Source organism: Episyrphus balteatus, chromosome 2 (genome assembly GCF_945859705.1).
Source record: "Episyrphus balteatus chromosome 2, idEpiBalt1.1, whole genome shotgun sequence".
Lineage (NCBI taxonomy): Eukaryota > Metazoa > Arthropoda > Insecta > Diptera > Syrphidae > Episyrphus > Episyrphus balteatus.
Window position 1 is genome coordinate 84,056,470 of NC_079135.1, and position 19,726 is coordinate 84,076,195.

Consider the following 19,726-nt stretch of genomic DNA (forward strand, 5'->3'; position numbering starts at 1 on the left):
ATCGTGAATCTATTTGGTGTTCATCGGCAAAGAGAAGATACTACATAGTTGAAATGTTCTTTTTGTTTTTGTTGTTGTTGTTGGTGTTTGATATACTTTGAAAGCTTTTTCTCAGATTTTGTAGTTGTTGGTGGTGCTGCTGTTGCTGGTGATGATGGTGGTGCTGTTGCTGGTGCTTGAGGTATCTGGATGTACTCCCGCAGTGTGTACATAAGTTGATGGTGCTGCTGTAAAATCTCTGCTGTTTTTTTTTTTTATTATTTTTTGTCTTTTGAATAGAACTGGGAGAGAGAGTTTTAAAATGGATAAACCAAAAAGACCAAAACAAGTCAAAAAAAAAAAAAAAAATAAACAAACATTATAGTGAACAACTCTTAGGGTAGCAAAATGAACATTCTCAAAAATGAAGGGTAGTTTGTTTTTTTTTTTTAAATAATTTTTTTTGTTGATACCTACATAGGTAAGGGTTATCAAGACCGAAAGTTAAGCAATTTATTCGCACTATTTTTTTTTTTTTTTTTTTTTTTGATGTAGTAGTATAGTACCTATACAAGAAGTTAAAGAAAAATTACTCTCTCTTGTCCAGAGGCTGCGAGCAAGGATTGTATATTTTGTACAACGAGGAAATGGTGATGGTTGATGGAATTAATTAAGTACTAGACTGATGTTTGAATATGTCATATTTAATTTTTGTCTTTTTTTGTGTATAATAACTCCGGTACTTCATAATATAAATTTATTTTTATATTACAATGTACATATTTTGTATGATGAAAAGACTTTTTGATGTAATGAATTTTTATGGAAGATTCATTCTCTTGGCTCTTTGAAGGAGTTGATGTAAAAAAAAAAAAAAAGGAACTTTAGGTAGGTATATTTGGAAGTAATCGAAGGTCAGTAATGTAAGTTATGAGGTGTTGCCATAGTGAATTAAAATTTATTTCGAATATTTGAAGTGAAAAAACTAATTTTTTTTTTCTTAAAATTTAAATTTATAATATGTATTGTTTTTTTTTACTAAAGTGATATTGCTAGGAAGCCTCCAAAAACTAAATAAGCCAAAAAGATCCAAATTTGTGATCGATTTTCAACAGGCTGTGTCTTGAAGACAAAATGGTCGTACATTATGTTTGAAAAAAGCTAATAATAGCCCCAACAGCTTAGTTTTTCTATATCTTTTCTGAATTTTTTTTTCGAGCCATCGTTCGAGCGAGCTTTTTGTTGATATATGGGTCTTTGAATAAAAAAGATCATTTTGCTTTAAAGTATTATCGGCAACCAATGTTTGCCCAGTGAGTCTGAGGTAATTATCAAAAAAAAAAAAATTTTAATCATTACATGAATTTAAAAAAGCAATAAAAAAAATGGCTTTTCGTATTATTTTGAAAAATGAAGAGCCTAATCTTAAACTTGCGTTTTAAAAATCGATTTTCTAATCCTCCATTATCGACCTCCATAGGATCACAACTTTCCAACTATATGGCTCCATGTGTGGTTCACTGCTTTTTACAAATCAATATACAAAAAAAAAAAAAACTTCAGAATTTCGATTTAATTCAGAAAGCCATTTTTGTATCACACTCAATTGAGTTTTCGAAAAATTTAAGGGGCAATACTTTTGCTCTAATAATTTTTATCAAAATGGAAACTAAATTGGCATTCAAAACCGCTCTAAATGTCTACATCACAGCGTTTCGTGGTTTATGTTTGCACGGCATTAACTTATGGATATCATATTATTTTTTTTTTTTCATATTTATAAAATGTCTCGTAAGCGGGAAGTATTTATTTTAGATAGAACCACGGCTATAAATTTCAAAAAATAGTCTTTAAGTCAAAAATCAACAAATTCTTAAATTTTCAATAAGTTCTATCTCTTATTTTGGATATAGAACACGTAAAAAAAGTTTCAGCATAATCAAAACTGTGTTGGTCTATTTTGCCCATAACTGCAAAGTTAATAAATGAAAGTCCCATATATAAACAATAGTCTTAGGTATACTCAAAATATTGACAGATATTTCTTAATATCTAAAAAGATTCTGCGGTCGCAAACTTCCCCATTTTTGGAAATTATATTTAAAAAAAAATATTTTTTTTCTTGTAGCTGAGGTGTGATGTGAGATAACAATCAAATGTTATCTAATCAAACAAAACAAGAAGTGACCTATTGAGGAAAACCTGAAAAATGTATGTTAAATGGAAAATCATGCAACACTTAAATTCTGCAAAAGAGGTTTCTATAGGTATTATCAAAACCACTGCTACGCAGATGACTAATTTAATTTTTTTTTTTTTTTTTCAAATAAAAATCGCGAAACTGCATTTTTGGACATTTTCAATTTAATGCATCATTTTACTTGTTATCGGTCCCTCTATTCACTGCATCGATCCCAATCCTCCAACTGTTACCTTGAAGCCTAAACTATCAATTTCCGTTGCACGAGTTTCCAAAATTTTGAAGAAGTTTTTCTCAAAACTACTATTTTAAATGGAAAATCATCTTACACTTTAATTCTGCAAACGAGGTTTCTATATTATCAAAAACACTGTTACGCAGCCGACTAACTTATTTTTGAGTTTGGTTGAGGACTTTGGCCACTGTAGGCTCTGGAAAAAAATTTTATTTTTTAAAGATTTTTTTTTTTTGAAATTGAAAGAAAGGTGGTGCTGAAAAAAAAAACTTTTTAAGTCTGTTATTAGGCAGGTGACAACAATAGTATTACAAAACGGTAAGGGCCATTTAAAAAAAAACGCGTAACTCTTGGTATCCCTTTTCGTTTGGAAATGCTATTATTATTTTCTTATGAGTAGGTCCTAATAAAAATTTACAAAAGGGTCTAATTTTAACATATTTCTGGCTCCTGTATTTAGAATTTAGGGTGAGTGCAAGGTTTGGTTATATTCAATGCCTTTAAAGTTTTTTGACTTTTCCATACACGCAACCTTGCAACCAACATAAACCCTAAAGAGCACAAGCTCATGCTAGCGGAGTCTCACTGTATACCTTTCTTTAAAACTATCAAAACTTTTGGTATAAGTTAGAGAAAGTGGGAATAATTTTACTTTAAGAGAGAATTTAAGCCACAGCGTTTTTTGGAATTACATATATTTCCACCTCACATGGCAACGAGGTCCACTTTACTAAAGTGAATTAATTTCCTACTAGCGGACCCGGCGAACGTTGCATTTTACATTTTCAAGCATGTATTAAAATGTTGAATTTATTTTTTTTTTTTTTCAATGATTTGTGTGTCAATTTATTGATTTATTAAACATTCGGAAATTAAAAAAAAATTATGTGAAGTATTTAAGTTAATAATCTCAAAATTTACGAAGCTGAATCATAAAAATAAATAAAAATTATTGGACCACCCTAACCATTGTGTGTGAAAAATAGATTTTGGCCGAATCTTAGACCTACATATGTACCTGATCTGATATGCACACAAAATTTAAAAGAATCATTAAAAAAAAATCTGTTTGTTGGACCACCCTAACTATTAAGGCTAGGCGTATGGTATGATCTTTTAAATCTTCCCTGGACTTCCACAAATAATTCAGGACCAAAATTATTAAAATATGTCAAGCCGTTCTCGAGTTTTAGCGAGACTAACGAACAGCATTTAATTTTTATATATGTATATAGATTTAATGGGAACTAAAAATGTCATTAAACTTAGATCCAGGAGACTGATTTCCCTGCACTCCTCAACCTTATAAATTGACTTACTCATAATTCCAAAACTAAACCCTATTGCACTTGAATTTACTTCCAGGTATCTACCACAAATTCAATACCCTATATCCGTTTTTCCAAAAGATACATAGTTTTTCGTGAAACCTACTCGCTTGCTCTCTCATGGTAATCATTTATTTTGAAATTTCGGAGACATAATGCATGTGACATAATGGGTGATAGATAAATCTTTTGTAGAAAATTTCTATGCTCACATAATGTTTGATTCAACCATTTGTAGTCATTACTAGAATGTAAACCTCTGGGGTAAATTTCAAAGAATTTGTAATTAAACTTCAAAACAACAGCTATAATGTGAAACATGCAATGTTATATTATAACTCACTTAAAATCCTTCCAATAAAGTTGTTTCTTTCGAAAATAATTGCCTCAAAAAAACCTTCCATCAAAACTTACTGTAAATTTGTATAATAATTCATGGAAACAGAGAACAACAATTGTGGAAGTGCATCTGTCCACAGCCACATTAACTATAACTCAATATTGTTACTCTTTTGCAAAACTTCGAAACAAACTTGGTTTACCCTTACAAAAGTCTTACCCCCATTTAAATTGAACACAAAATAAACTTATTTTCAAGGTCTATGGCATAAGTTTCAGTGCATAGGAAATTTTACCAATATCACGCATATCCTGTCACAGAAAATTCCGGAATAGTTTCATTGTACACGAAGACAGTTTTATGTGTCGACTTTGTTGCATTTCATTGGGAATAAAAAGCCTCCGAACTCATGCTAACCTCATTTCAATGCAACCAAAATCTAATAGATTGTAATTTTTTTTTTTATTGGATTCACACAAAACTCTGACGAGCTATTGTTGCGGAACTTTTTATTTGGGGTGAGGGTTGTGAGTTTTTTTTTTTTGTGTTTTGTTTGTTCTTTTATCGACGACCGACGCATTTATGTTGCAATTGTGGTACATGTTTGTGTGTGAGTTTGACCTATTTTTTTGGAGAAAACCATTGAGAACTTTGCAATCTCTACTTATATCCGTTTCTAAAAATAGACGCCAAGGTCACATGACGTTTTCAGTTGCAAAAAGAAGCTAAAGCCATCGATTTCTTCTAGTTGTATTCTGCGCTTCCACCCGCCCTACATACACTCGTGGGTATGTCTACTAACTCCCCCTCCCCTCCCCTTTTTGCTTCAATGATGCATTCCACGTCATTCCATTTTTTTTTTTTTCGTATTTTTCTTTGCATTGAATTTGATTTAAGTTTTGCCGAGGTTTTCAATTTTTACCCTCTGTTTGTGTTGCATGCCGCTAAAACAGATGCCCTCTGTGTGGTATGGGGATGGAGTCTGCGGAAGAAAATTGACGGGGTGCAACTGCAAGTTTGTGTGAAATATAAAACGGGGGAAAAAAGTTTGAATTTCTCGTTTTAACTTTTCGATTTCCGATTTGGAATGCAAATTCTTTGCTTTTTTTTTTGATAAAGGAAGTAATTTTTTTGCAAGTTTCCAAATAAAAAAAAAAGAATAAACGATTTTAACTTGCAGTTTAAGTAAGTACCTACCTAGTTTTTTTTCTATTTTCAATGTTTCTGACACTTTAACACAAAATGAAAACTATTAGGTAAGTCATTGAACATTTATTTTTGCGTTCAAGGAAAAAAAAAACACATTTTCTGCGTTTCTAATGGAAAAGTTTTCTATTCTAAAAGGCTTTATGTTATTTCGTAAATCAAGTTAGTAAGTAGGAGTTTTTTAGTAAAAATCAAAGTTTAATTTGGTCTTACAAATATCGAGGTGTATGAATTTTACAACTTTTTCTTGATAATCCTGCTTCTGTATTTTGTTAGAGAAAATCGCATCAAATCGATTTTAATAAGAGATAGATTGACTTGATTTTTTGGCATTTTTCTGGATAAGATAAGACGAAGACTGTTTTTCATCATCAAACTACAACTGTCAATATCGGTTTATAGAAGATCACGTTACGGTCTATAGTCTCACTAAATTTACTTCAACTCGTCATTAAAAATGAAAATCTCACTTATTAAAGTTATCCATAATTACATCATTGATAGTTAAATTAAGTAGAAAAGGACCCAGGTGGGTTCCCTGAAGGACTCCTGAGTTGACAGTGAATGACAATTTCTAAATTTAACCTGACATGACTACACAGGCTTATGAATAAGTTGAGAAAATCTTCCAGAACATTCGGTGTAAACGCAGTCAACTTCACATCTCTTCTCTTCTTCTTCTTCCTTTTCTTGGCGCTGCACAGTGGGTCACCTCCCATACAAAGTGCGGTCAAAAATATAATGACCACACAGAGAAAAATAGACCACATAAAATAGAACAAAAACAATAAGATCTCTCTATGGTTTTCATCCAAGAAGGAAACCTTATTAAAACAATCGGGTTTTCCTTATTGTTTTAAAATCTGCAAAAAAATAAAAAAAACGATGACCAGGCTGGGAATCGAACTGGAGACTTCAAATCATTAGTCGCCCACCTTACCACCTGAACCAACCTGCCATGAAAATATTGATCGCGATTTTTGTTCTAGTGCTAAGTTGCAAAAAAAAATCAACTTTTCAGTCAAATTTTAATAAGATTTTCTCTATAAAAATAATAAGAAATCTCCTTAAAAAAACCTTATTAATCGTTGATTTTAATAAGATTTCCTTATGAAATGTATGGACGGTAAAACAATATGGCAATCTGTTAGTTTTTAGCGGGTCATATTTTTCTCTGTGCATTTTTTTTTTTAATGAAACACCTGTATTATCATTTTATATGATTTATTATTGCAAAAAAATGCATCAAGTCAGTTTTTTAAAATTTTGGTTATTTTCAAGAAAAATAAAAAAAGGTAAAAAACATGTTTTTTTTTTTGAAAATATAAAAAAAAATATTTAATGCCGGAAATGGACCTGCCTGTCAGTCGAGCACTTTACCCTTACCCTCTAGTTCAGTCTTTTATAAAAATAATAGTGCCAAAAAGGAATTTTTTTAGTTTTACGTTTTAATTTTTTTTCTCCGTGTATCGTCATTTAAACTCGTATTACTCGAAAAGGGGAAAAAAGGGGAAAAAACGGCGCTATTATTTCGAAAGGTAGGACGGTATTCTTCATTTGAGAACTTAAATTGTAGAGGGCACTCGAAGGCAAACCAACTAAATCTCTAATTTAATGAAAATTGAGCTACATAAAAATGGCTAAAATTGCTTCGCTAACGAGCCCCATTACAATTAGCCTTAATGTTATTTAACAATATAATTTATGTTTTTAGAAAGTATTAACCTTCTCGTTTAGTATCCATAACAATTTAATACTGTTCACAATTTTTAACACCCGCTATCACTATCGCAAGTTCACACCTTATAACTGCAGCGATTAAAAAACTGTACCTTTTTTTTTATACCGACTTTGAATGGCTATTAAGAAATGAAAAAAAGGGTAACCGTCAAATTTTTTTTGGTTTTGGTTCGATGGGAGATTGTAGAACGTTGTTTAATCATTGGATTTTAAAAAATTGACATTTACTTTTTTATTTTTGACCTATGGCGGGACCCACTGTGCGCTGTTATGATCTCGTTGCCGAGAAGATCATAGCTGTAACTCGTATCTGCTTCAGACTAGTGATCCCCTCCGCCTGTAGGATTCGACAGGTTGACCTCAGAAATCGGTGACAAGCCTCCCGGTTTTGTATTGTTTTATTTCTGAGGCCAACTGAATGCTGGTGTTTTAACATTTCTGTTTGTACTGTGAGTTTTAAGCCCTACCTTTCTTTTGTTGAAAAGTAAGTTAATTTTTTAAAGACATCATTATCATCTTCAGCAGGTATCAACTTTATTAAGAATGTTAAATAGAGATTAAATCAATTGAGAGCTTAAAAATCATGATATGGATGAAGAAACAGATTTATTTTAGAGTATTTTACACATTTAGCAACTTTGCAAATAGTAAAACATCAACCAGAAAACAACTTATTTTAAATATGTATCAAAATTAAACAATAGAAAAAATTTTGTTTAATTCCAAAATTTTATTTTTTCAGAATTTTATTTTTAATTTATATCAAAGCTATATAGTATAAAGTATAGTAAATGAATTTGTAATAAAAACTGCATTGAAATTGAAATAGCAAAAAAAAAATGGGTGGTTGGAAAATTCGATATCTCAAAAACTTGGCACGTTAGAGGCATTCTAGTGCTAGATTCAAATTCAGAATATCAAAGGTAATTAGAAAAGTATAATTTGTTTTCTGTTTAAAAGTTTTTCTCGCCAATATTACATCATTTATGGGAAAATCGATCTTATAAATCGTATTTTTGTTTTTTTTTTTTTTCTAAATTCTTCTCAATATTTTCTCAAATAAAATTGTAGTTTTTATGTAGAAAAAATGTTTTAATCTAAATAACGAAATTCGAAACTTTTTAAAAATCAAAATTTTTTTTGGTAAAGTTTTTGATTGAAAAATAATATTTTGATAAAACAACATTTAAAATATGTAAAAAACATAATGTAATTTTTACCCAAATTTTGTTAAAATCAAACCATTTTTGTAAAAGATAAAAATTAAAAACCAATAAATCTCATTTTTTCATTTTTCTCAAAATTTCTGAGGTTATTTAAAAAAAAAGGTACCTAAAAGTTGTAGATCTTTTTATTATCCCCCAATTTGTTTGTGGGCAATTCATTTTTTCATTTATCCAAAATTTTCACACCACCCTTATGCTGTTACTAATTTTTTTCAACTTTAGTTCCTTATACAGACAGACAGACGAACTTGCGAGACCCACTTTTGTCCTGATTTGTGTGTCTTCGAATTGAAAAAAGTGACTACATCATGTTGAAGTTGTAGTAGGAGAAAGAAAACTATTGACGCGAAGAAACATAGACGCGTGTACAAAAATAATTATCATAACAATAATTTTAATAATAAAATATTATAAGTTTATAGATTTTAGTGAATGTAGAAGAAGACAAGCGTCTTGTGCTCAGGGCCCCTAAACCCAGGGGGCCCTGTTACATGGATACAGCTGATACAGCGGTAGTTACACTTTTTTTAAACTTTTTTTTTTATCAAACTTAACGTTAAAATTATAACAGACTCATGCTTTCGTTTATATCTAATGGTCGTGAATCCGAAAAGACTGTTGTTTTATTTCTAAAATCATTTAAAATATTGGTCAGTTTAAAAAAAAAAAAAAAAACAAACAAATGCTAATCAATAAACAAAAGTCTGTATTAAATTAAACTTCCTTTGATACTTTATTGTATTATGTTTTACAGCTTTATTTTAAGCTTTTAAATAAATAACAGTAGATGACGCTGTAGTCGTAGCAAAAATCAAAACCTTATCGAAGCTTACAAATACTTTTTTTGTTTCAGTGCTTCATACAAAGATGGCTTGCGATTTTTTTGTATTTAAATAAATCCAAAAAATCAGTTTAATTAATTGCCGCATGTCGTCATTAACTTTAATTTAAAGTTGATAATTATTTGAAAAGAAAGAATTCTATTGATTTTTTTGTGGCCTTTGACTGCTCTTTTTCATTCTTTAACAATAACGATTAAAAGTATCATAGTCTAACCTGCGTATTACATACAAGACAGAAGACATAAATTTAAATACTTTAAGCTTCAAAAGTGTTTAGTTCATCTTCTAGATTTGACAAAGAAAATCCTACAAAACCATCGATTTTTACTGCCGATTTTCTTAATCTCGGCTTATTGTTCCTTTTTTTATGACCGCCAAACGTTCAAAATGCCCATCCTCCTTTTTATAAGTATTTAATAAATTAGGTATGTTTTGGATTTTTCGATATTTTGAATTAATTGTGTCTTTAGTATTAAACCTCTTACTCAGCCAAGTTATTTATATTTCGAATTTATTCTCGACGAATCGGTATTGGGTGCCGGGTCACAGAGATATTCTGGGAAACTGCGAAGCAGACGAACTCGCCAGAAATGGAACTCTAATACCAATTTTACCCAACAATGCAAATATTGGTATACCAATCGCAACGTGCAAACTCATGCTGAAGCAAGAAGCTATAGAGGCAACAAACACACGATGGTCAAATATTATAACTTGCCAAGAGACCAAGCAGATCTGGCCTAGGCTAGATCCAAAACGTTCAAAAAATTTATTGTCTCTAAGCAGATTGCGAACACAGGACACTGTCTCATAGGTAGACACGCCATAAGACTTGGCGTAGTCTCTAACGACTTCTGTAGAAGTTGCCTTGATGAGGAAGAAGAAGAAACAATCCAACATCTTCTCTGCTCATGTCCTGCCCTTTCCAGTAGACGTAAAAAATACTTGGAAAAATATTTCTTAGAAGATACTAGTGAACTAATAAATACTGACATCTTCAACCTTCACCGCTTCATTAAAAGCTCCAACTGGTTTAATTAGTGAGGAATTTCCTTGCAAAATCATGGTATCACAACGGACCAATAAGTGGTCTAAGTGTGTCAGTCGTTTTCCTGACAGCCATTTCTACCTAACCTAACCTAACCTATCGATATTGTTACTTTACTTCCATACCTTAAAAATTTTGTGTAAAAAAAACTATTTGAATCTTAAAGTTAAAAAAAAAAATACTTGCTCCCCAGATTCTGCCGAATCAATTACTCAACTCCGTATTTTTCGAAACACAAGTTGATAATTTTTTTTTAAGATCTTCGATACCTAACTTACCATTTCAAAAACTCAATAAAAACTTTAATTTTTTTAAATTTTTATTTAATCGTATTAAATTTATAAATAACATTATTAACTAGCTCTTCAATTGCTTCAAAATAATTCATTGAAAAAAATTGTACACCATAAACGTCAACATTACTTTCAAAAACTTCAGTAATGAATTTACCAGCCATTTCTACTGCGTACTGTTTAAACTCTGTTGTATTACTTCGCAACTTTTTATAATGTTCTAATTGTTCAGATGGCACTGTTACTTGTGTAATTTGTAGCATTCGCAATAATATGCGATAATTTTCCGGTACATACACCCCAACAATAATTGGCACAGTAATTCCATTTTTGCGACAATTTCCAACAAATTCGATAATACTGCTTGCATCGAAACAAATTTGGGTAATTATAAAATCAGCTCCCGCATCAACCTGAAAATAATTTTAAAAAAGATTTTAGATTACCAGATAATAATTTTATAATGAAATATAATTTTCTAGGTATACCGAAAAAAAATTTGATTATAACAGCTATCAAATTAACATTTTTCAGTGACAAAAGTCGTCCAACAATTAAAATATCAATTTTGATATTTTTTCACATCATTTGGACTTTTTTTAATTTTAGGTGGATAGTGAAAATTTCACTTTGACAATTATAATATCAATGTTGGCTAGATTTTACGTTTTAGTTTATTATAATGAAACCTATTTCTTTCTTTTTCTTTTTATATTTTTCAAAACATTACTGAAAGTGAATATTCTGTACAAAATAGAGGTGATATTGTTTTTTCTATTAGGTATAGGTGATATAATTCTTTTGTTATTTTCTCCCAAACTATGTGAAGTAAAATCTTATTGCCGATCAAATTTTCTCAGTAAATCATACATTTTACTTCAAAAAAAAACACAAAGCGCCTTTAAATTAGTACACATTAAGAATTTTTTTATTTAATATTTTTCAATAATTTGGAATGAGAAATTGATATGAAAAAATGATAATAAAATATCAAAAAAAAATATTGTTTTAACATTTTAAATACCATAAAACACATTTTATAGAGCATTTTTGGCTGATATTTGAAAAATGTTAATTTGATATTTAAAAAATGTTAAATTGATATTGTTTTTTTTTTTCGGTGTATAATAAATATTTTATAACGTGTTATTAGATATAAATACCTCATCGTTTTAAGAAAAGATAAATCTGACAATTAATCTTAAAAATATAATCCTAATGAATAGATAAGAGAAATATTAGGAGAATATGTTTTTAAAATTTAAAGTTATAAAAGTAGGTATTATCAGGAGAGGCGCCACCATCATACGTTTCATTAATGACAAGAAAATGGCAAAATTCTGTCTGAAATTTTTCTTTCCTTCAGGTTTTCATTACACACAAAAAAACAAATTAAAACTAAAACGTGTGATTAAAAAAATCCCCGAAGATAGGTTAATTATCAGGTTTAAATGATTTGTTTTTTTTGTTTTGTTTTTGATAATCTTGACACCTTGATTCTATCACAAGCAAACCAATCCGTGAAAAGAAGAGTTTTAAAGGGGATCTACCAAGTTCCTATTATGAAGAAAAATTTTAGGTTAAAAATGAAATCAAATATGTTAGCATTAATTAAAAACTTTAGTATACCTATCAAGTATCGACCCAGATTTCTTTTTTTTAATTTCATCGCAAAACCACCTTGCTGTGTTTATAAAAAATTTCTTTAATAATGATGCAACACTTGAAGTTAAACTTATTTAAATATTAAGATAAAAATGAAATAAGTTAGTATAAGTGGATATGGTTATATGGTTCATTTATTACACTGTGTTACAAAATAAAAATTATGTTAATTACTTTGGAAATGACCTAGAAGAGGTTGTAGGTATTACTGAGTGCATCATATTTCGGCACTTGAAATTTTTTATAGATCCTCAAAATTTCAAGTTATCGTCAACAAACCGTTTTTCAATGTTTTCACATTTCAATTATTTTTTTACTCAGTCAAGTCATTTGTCGGTCAATTTCAGATTTTTCTACACAGAGAAAAAGGAGTAGGTACTTGCTCTTTTTTAAAATATTTTTATTATTTTGCTCAAGCACCAAATTCGGTGTAAGATTTTATGGACTGAATATCAAAATACAACATTTTGTCATTGTTTTTAGAATTCGGAGACCGTTTTAAGCTACATTTTGTGTTTTGAAAAATTTTTTTTTATAAACAGTTCTATTCATGCTGAATCAAATAAATTTGAATTCATTAAAATCAGTAGAAATTATGGAAGCTATGATTTTTTTATCTGAAATTGACCGATAAATGACACTGAGTAAAAAATCGTTGAAATGTGAAAACATTGAAAACGGTTTTTTGATGATAATTTGAAATTTTGAGGGTCTATGAAAAATTTCATGTGCCGAAATATGATGTACTCAGTAATACCTACAACCTCTGCTAGGTCACTTAAAAGCGATTAACATGATTTTTATTTTGTAACACAGTGTTATCGAACAAGTAGTCATAAAAAAATTTCAATTGCTCATCTATTATAGTTGAATTGGATAGAGTTTAAAATTGGATAGGCAAAAGGCTTTTTTACCGAAAGGTAAGTTGGTAATGCCACGATGGGCTGGCCATAGTGGCCATTGGCCAACAACAAATTGAATTAGTTTAAGATATTTTGTTTAATGATAAATTTCTTCATTGACCACAAATTTTTTTATTTAGTCTTAATTGAAGACCAAAAATAACAAATAGGTCATGAAGGAACCGGTTTTTAGAGACTACTCTGCAAAAGAGTTTTTGCTATTTTCTTACGACAAAAAATAACGGTAGTTTCCATAATATTTTGAGAAAACACTTAGTAAAAATAGCAATTAAATTATGGCACAAAATTATCAACTCACTCAAAATCGTGGTTTATACTCTTAGTACAATTTTTTTTTTTATATTTTAAAATATTCATACAAATACAACTTACTGTCAAGATGGCCAAACAAACCCTTTTTCAAAAAATTATTGATTAAAAAAAAATCATGTGTGCAATTCACACGGGGTTGAAGTGACCCTTAAAAAATAATTTTTCTTGAAAAAAAAAATGCACCATTAAATAGCTAACAAATTTTCCTGAAGAATAAGGCCATACTTAAATTTTTACTTTAAGCAAAAAATATAAATATAATTTATTCAAAACAATCATTTTTCATGAAAAAAGCAAAAAATAAATCCTTTCTCTCTTCTAACACCATTTTTTTAAAAAGACAGCCTATAAAAAATTCTATATCATCTGAAAGCTTTTTATTTCACCTTTTTTATGACGCTTCAATCATATTTCTACGATGCCTACAAAAGAAGTAAGAATTTTTTAAAGCCAACCACGTCGAAATTTCAATCTGAGATTACGGTACTTCCTACAGTGGTGACTGGTCATCGGCAACAGATCTCCACAGGTGTTTTGAGGTATTTTTCAAGTTTTTCAATTTAAGATTGTATAAGTTGTGGAGCACGCACCGTTATGTGTGATATATCAAATGAAAGGTAAATTATCAGCATGCGTATTAAAGTTAAATCAAATTGTTATGTGCTCTAGATCAAAAAGATATGAAGTGTATAGAAAAGAAAACATCTTTTTACCGTTATCTCAGGATTTTGAATATGAAATCAATTTAAATTTTGTATTGTATATCCCCTTAGACGAGAATATTTTTGAGAAAGTTGGCCACTTAGGTTTCTATAGATTTATTTTATACCACAGGTGTTTAAAATTTTTCATAAAATACTTTTTTTACATTTTGCATTAAAAAACAGATTTCAAAAATTTTTTTACAAAAATGTGCAATAGCTTTGCAGTTTTTAAAGCTTTTATGTACTCATACAATTATTGTAGAAAATGATAAAAAAAGAAATAAGTAAAATTCATTCATTCGTGGTTGTAGTGAACGAAAACATAAGATGATAAAATTTAAAATACACTGAACGAAAAAAAGTCCATATTTTATGAACTGGTTGCGATAGAACTTTTTTCTATCTGTTTTTAGAACAATCATAAGTGTAGCTATAAGCCGTTTTAGGGTTGTCCATTCTCTATTGCACACCCTGTATATTTTCAGACATATTCTAAACAAAAATTCCCAGGGAAATGGTTTCGGGAGAAGGGCCCCAATCGGAAAAATGGCGAAAATTTCCATTTTGTTTTGGTTTCTCCATATTCTTAACAGTTGAGGAACGAAATTCAAGCTAAAAAAAATAATGAAATTTCAGGAACTTTTCAGTTAGGAGTTTTTTTTTTTAGGAATAGGATTATGACGATTACAACTAAACTTCAACTTTTTGAATCGTTATACCTAAGAAACGGTGGGTCTTAGGAAAAAAAGTGTCATGACACTTTTTATATATAATAATCTGGTCTACATTTTTTTCCGCAGATAAAACCTAAAATTACTGGACTACAATCAAAAGGAAATATACAGTGTTCCTGTGATATAATGCGATAAGTTTTTTGTTTATTTGAGTCATAAATAACTATACTTTAAAATTGTTCTTAAGGCATCATCTGCTTTATAAGACATGTTTTCGTTTTGAACAGGAAAACATATTTATTTATGAAAAATACTTTACTTTTGAAAGCAATATTGAGTATTTTAAAGAGTTTTATTTTTGAAAATTTTTAAGATGTTGGCTGCCATCCTGGTCATTGTCAAAAAAGAAGTTAAAATAAATCATTTTATGGCTCAGTTAAACTCACTTATTATGTGATATCCATAATATTTATTATTTAATGGTAAATTTAAATTTAGGTTTAGTTTTTAACTTGATTTTGTAGATTATATTTGATAAGAAATTTTGAATTTCTTATCAGATTGATTTAAAAATTTTTTATATTTTGAAATTTCAATGATTGAAAACTAGTGGAGTAACTAAAGCTCAAAAATTGGCAATATTAGGGAACCCGGCCGAACAGCTTAGATTTTGATGATCTTTTTTTTTCAAACGTCGGTAATTAAAAATACTTTAAAGTCTATAGATTCAAAATTGCTGGTGTTGCCGTTTTGATTTTTTAAATTTAATTGAAGATTTTTGTGAACAAAAACAAATTTTTTTCAAAAATTTTTCTTAAATTTCATAAATTAATTGATGCCAAAAGATTGTCTAGGAAATTCAAGGAAAAAAAATATATGGGAGTGAGGGACAATCTTCCATAGTTCAAGCGATAGATGCAATTTTCTTATTAATTGACTTCAAATACAAAAAAAAATATTTGAACACAACGGCAACACCTACAATATTCAAATAAACATTTTTTAAAAGCTAGAAGCTTAGTCATACATGTAAAATTAAAATTAAGTTAATTGAATGAACGGCTTTTGAAAGAATGGTAATTGAACTCAGATTTTTGAAAAAAAAAATTATTGAAAAAATTTTAACATGTCGTTTTTTAAACTTGGTCGTAATATAAAATGCATTTATTTTCAAATTTTTTTGGCCGCATTTATTATGATTTCAAATTATAAAAGGAAATGTCAATATGTATTACGGTTTATGAAAAAAATTAAAAAGTATTTCATTTTCGAAGAACTTTTTTTAATAAAAGTTTTGAAAAAAAATGTAACTTATTTTTTTTTTTAAAGTTCAACATCTAAACATAAAATTATTTTTTATTCATTTAATAACCCTTACTGTTGAAAGTTAAATAGCAAAAATTTAAAGTTCCTATTTACCACAGTCTTTGAGAAAATTAATTATTTCAATGCAAACATTCAGTTTTAATAAAAAAAAAAAACCATTGAAATTGAAGTAATTTTTCATTTTTTTTCAAAAGTGTGATATATTTTACCTTTTTTGCTTCGAAATTCAACTGATAATATTTATGGCCAAAAATTTTTTTTAAATAAATTCATATTTTATTAGAAAAAGTTTTGAAAAAAGTCATTTTAAATTTTTCTAATAACATTTTTTTTTTAATTCTGAGTTTGAGGACCATTTTTTCAAAAAGTCTTGATTAAATTTAGTGGATTTAAATTTAAGAGATATGAATGAGCTTCTGGCTTTTTAAAAATGTATTTTAAAATATTGTAGGTGTTGCCGTTGTTTTCAAAATATTTTTTTTGTGTTTGAGGTCAGAATGTTAGAAAATTGCATTTATTGCTTAAATGATGGAAGATTGTCCTTTACTGCCTTTTATATATTTTCCTTAAATTACCTAGAGAATCTTTTGCTATCATTTGTTTTATGAAATTTAAGCAAAAAAAATGGTTTAGTTAAAAAAAAATTAATTTTAATTTTAAAAAACAATACGGCAACACCGGCAATTTTTAACCTGTAGACTTTAAAGTTTTTTTAATTACCTACGTTTGAAAAAAAAATCGTCAAAATCAGAGCTGTTCGGCCGGGTTCCCTAATAATTTGCTTTAGTTACTCTACTAAACGTCTTTTTCAAGACTTTTAATTTTTGAAATATTTAAGAATAAACAAACCAAAAAAACTTTCAGAAAACCGTATTTTTTTTTTTAATTTCTCACTATTTTAACAAGAAATATTTAATTTTTTTAGAAAATAATTTTTTCGGAAAAAAAAAATTTCAAAAACCAACTTTTTTGCTATTTTTGTTACTTGTTACTAAAAAAAATATAAAAATCCCTATTAAAACTCGCTTCGAAAAACCTTAAAAATTTGCAATAAAAACAAAAAAAAAAGTAGCCACAGAAGTCAATTTTACCATTACAGTCGATACATTAATGTTGCGAAGCATTTTCCATTATGTTAATTATAATTACATTACAAAAAAAACTACACGCGCTACTAAAAGATGCAGATGCTAAAGACCAATTAGCACTTTCATTACCTACATACATCAAATCTGAAGGGGGTTTTCTGAACCTTTTATTGATGGAAATTATTTAATTTATACTTAACTTTGACAAGACCTAAAAGACCAAAGTGATGGTCAACACTATGAGTCATTCCATAAAAAGTTTGGTCAGATACCTTAACATACCAGCTAAACAAGGTTTTTGTTATTAATAAATCTTTCTAAAGATACTAACCTTTTGTGTAAGGTATCTCAAGTCATCTTGCATTGACTTTGCTTGTGGATGCTTTTGGGGATACCCGCCGACACCTATACTAATTGTATCTGCAAAAAACATAACAAGCCGATCAAGTCTTCACATTCAATATCTTTAACAGCAGAACAACAAAAAAAACACTCACCACCGCGTATCTTTCGAATATCGGTCACTAAATCTGAAGCGTGCTTATAATCCTGATCCCCATCAACAAGATCACCGCGCAAAGCAAGCACATTTGTGAAGTTCAACGAAAGAAAATTCTTCAGTCTTTGCGGTGTTGCGCGATAGCACGTAAAATGAGGCATCACCACTGTGTTATGAATTAAGGAACTACCAAACCGAACTGCATCTACGTCATCGATTGGCTGAATGCCAGAATATTCACCGAACCACACTAAAGACGTGAACAGTGGCAAAACAGCGAACTTGCGATAATCTAAAGTACTATTAGATCTAGCTGATAACTCAATGCCATAGAAATATTCTCGGTTTTCGATTTTTGATTGAATTAAGTTCCCAAGTTTTGGTTGTTCGTTTATTGGCAAAAAACGTTCACCAAATTGTACTTGGACAAAATTATTTACTGGCACGTAGTCCGGATTATGCATTATGTTGTTTTGTTTTTAACTTTTTGTTTGTTTATTTGACTTTGGCATTAAGCTGGTTTACCTATAGCAGAAACCTGTTCGAATTTGGTTGGTGTTGCTAGAGGTACGTTTTGATTGAAACTGAAATCGATATTTCAATGGATGGACTCAAGCCTAATGTTTTTGGATTTAACTTAAAGCTCTTCTATTCGAACGATTGATCTGTTGAGCTTTTGTCCAGGGGTATGTACATGTAGGTGGTCGATGCATGCGCATGGTGTAAAATAATAGAGATCATTAAAATAATTTAATTTATGATTTATTGTTTTTGATAAGTTCTTAACTCCTGGTATTTATTTAATATTGTCTTATCATGATGATGATGATGACACTCGGTGCTGGATTTTATATAGTTGATAAAATATAAGGCCATACCAGTGTATTCATGTTTAATAATAACACTGCCCAACACCCAAAAATTTTCCAGACCGTTGTTTATCATTTCTTACTAAATTTAATAATTTAATAATAAGTTTTTTCTAACAGCTCTAGTTTTTAAATTATTCATACATGAAAATCCATAGAAGTTCATACAATTTTTTTTAATTTACAAAATTTTTTTTGTATTTTTATTTTACTTACTGAACCGAAATACATTACATTCGAAACAAATTTTTCCAACAAAACTTGTAATAATAAAATTTAAAAAAAATATTATGAAATTACTGCAAAAAAGTGAAAAATTAAAATATCTCAAAAAATAGAGCTCATAGAAATCAACCAGTGTGATTTTTAGGCTTAGTGAACCCAAATGCATTAGGTTCGATATGAAAATTTCTGGAAAAGGTTAACAAATAGTTAAAATAAGCATAACTTTAAAATTAATACGAAATTACCCCCAAAATGTGGAAAACTAAAATATTAAAAAAAAAATAGAGCTCCTAGAAAAAAATGAATGTGATTTTTAGGTTTACTGACCCCAAATACGGTGCCGTGAAATAACGCCGAGCGAAATAACGCCGAATTTTAAAATTCGGCGTTATTTCACTTTACAAAAGCGAAATAACGCCGAATTTCAACATTCGGCCTTATTTCACAATGATAAAGTGAAATTACGCCGATTCGGCGTTATTTCACTTTTTCAGTGAGGCAAATCCTGCTAAGTGGAGCTTAGGAAAAATTTCTACATATGTAACCACCTGCAGTCAGTTTGGTATTGAAATGCCATATTTTTGGCACAGGGACATAAGGCTCATGGAATAACAGCCACTATTTATTTGTGGGGCTTACGTCCCGCTTGAGTGAGACATAAGTTCCAAATTAAATGTGGGGCTTATGTCAAACTCAGGTTGGACAAAAGACCCACAAATAAAGGATGGGCGTTATGTCTCACTAACAAAAATTTACAAATTATAAAATTATCTCCCAACTGAATAACTGTATTTGGGATAGTTACATAATTCGATTTTGCACTTATGTCCCACCTTATTGGCAAATAAGCCGATTCAATAGTGTATCCAATCAAGGGGATTGCAGCAGAGCAGCATGCTCTCAGCCTCCAAACACATTTCACTGTTTATAAACCTAAGTATCCTGGGTTTTATTGTTTTATTTATGTGTATACCAAACAACAAAGATATGTTTGTGTTATAACT

The 19,726-nt window shown here is 29.4% G+C and overlaps 1 protein-coding gene across 1 annotated transcript; it reads right to left on the bottom strand.

The window, feature by feature from the left end:
* Window positions 1–20: 20 nt before the first annotated feature.
* LOC129909548 (5,10-methylenetetrahydrofolate reductase) lies at window positions 21–18,233 on the bottom strand. The gene is made up of 4 exons (XM_055986622.1): window positions 17,627–18,233; window positions 17,461–17,549; window positions 10,472–10,850; window positions 21–238 (listed from the first exon to the last, which is right to left on the bottom strand). Exons 1-4 carry the CDS (start codon window positions 18,090–18,092, stop codon window positions 21–23), a joined length of 1,152 nt encoding a protein of 383 aa, XP_055842597.1. The 5' UTR covers window positions 18,093–18,233.
* Between the last annotated feature and the right edge of the window lie 1,493 nt (window positions 18,234–19,726).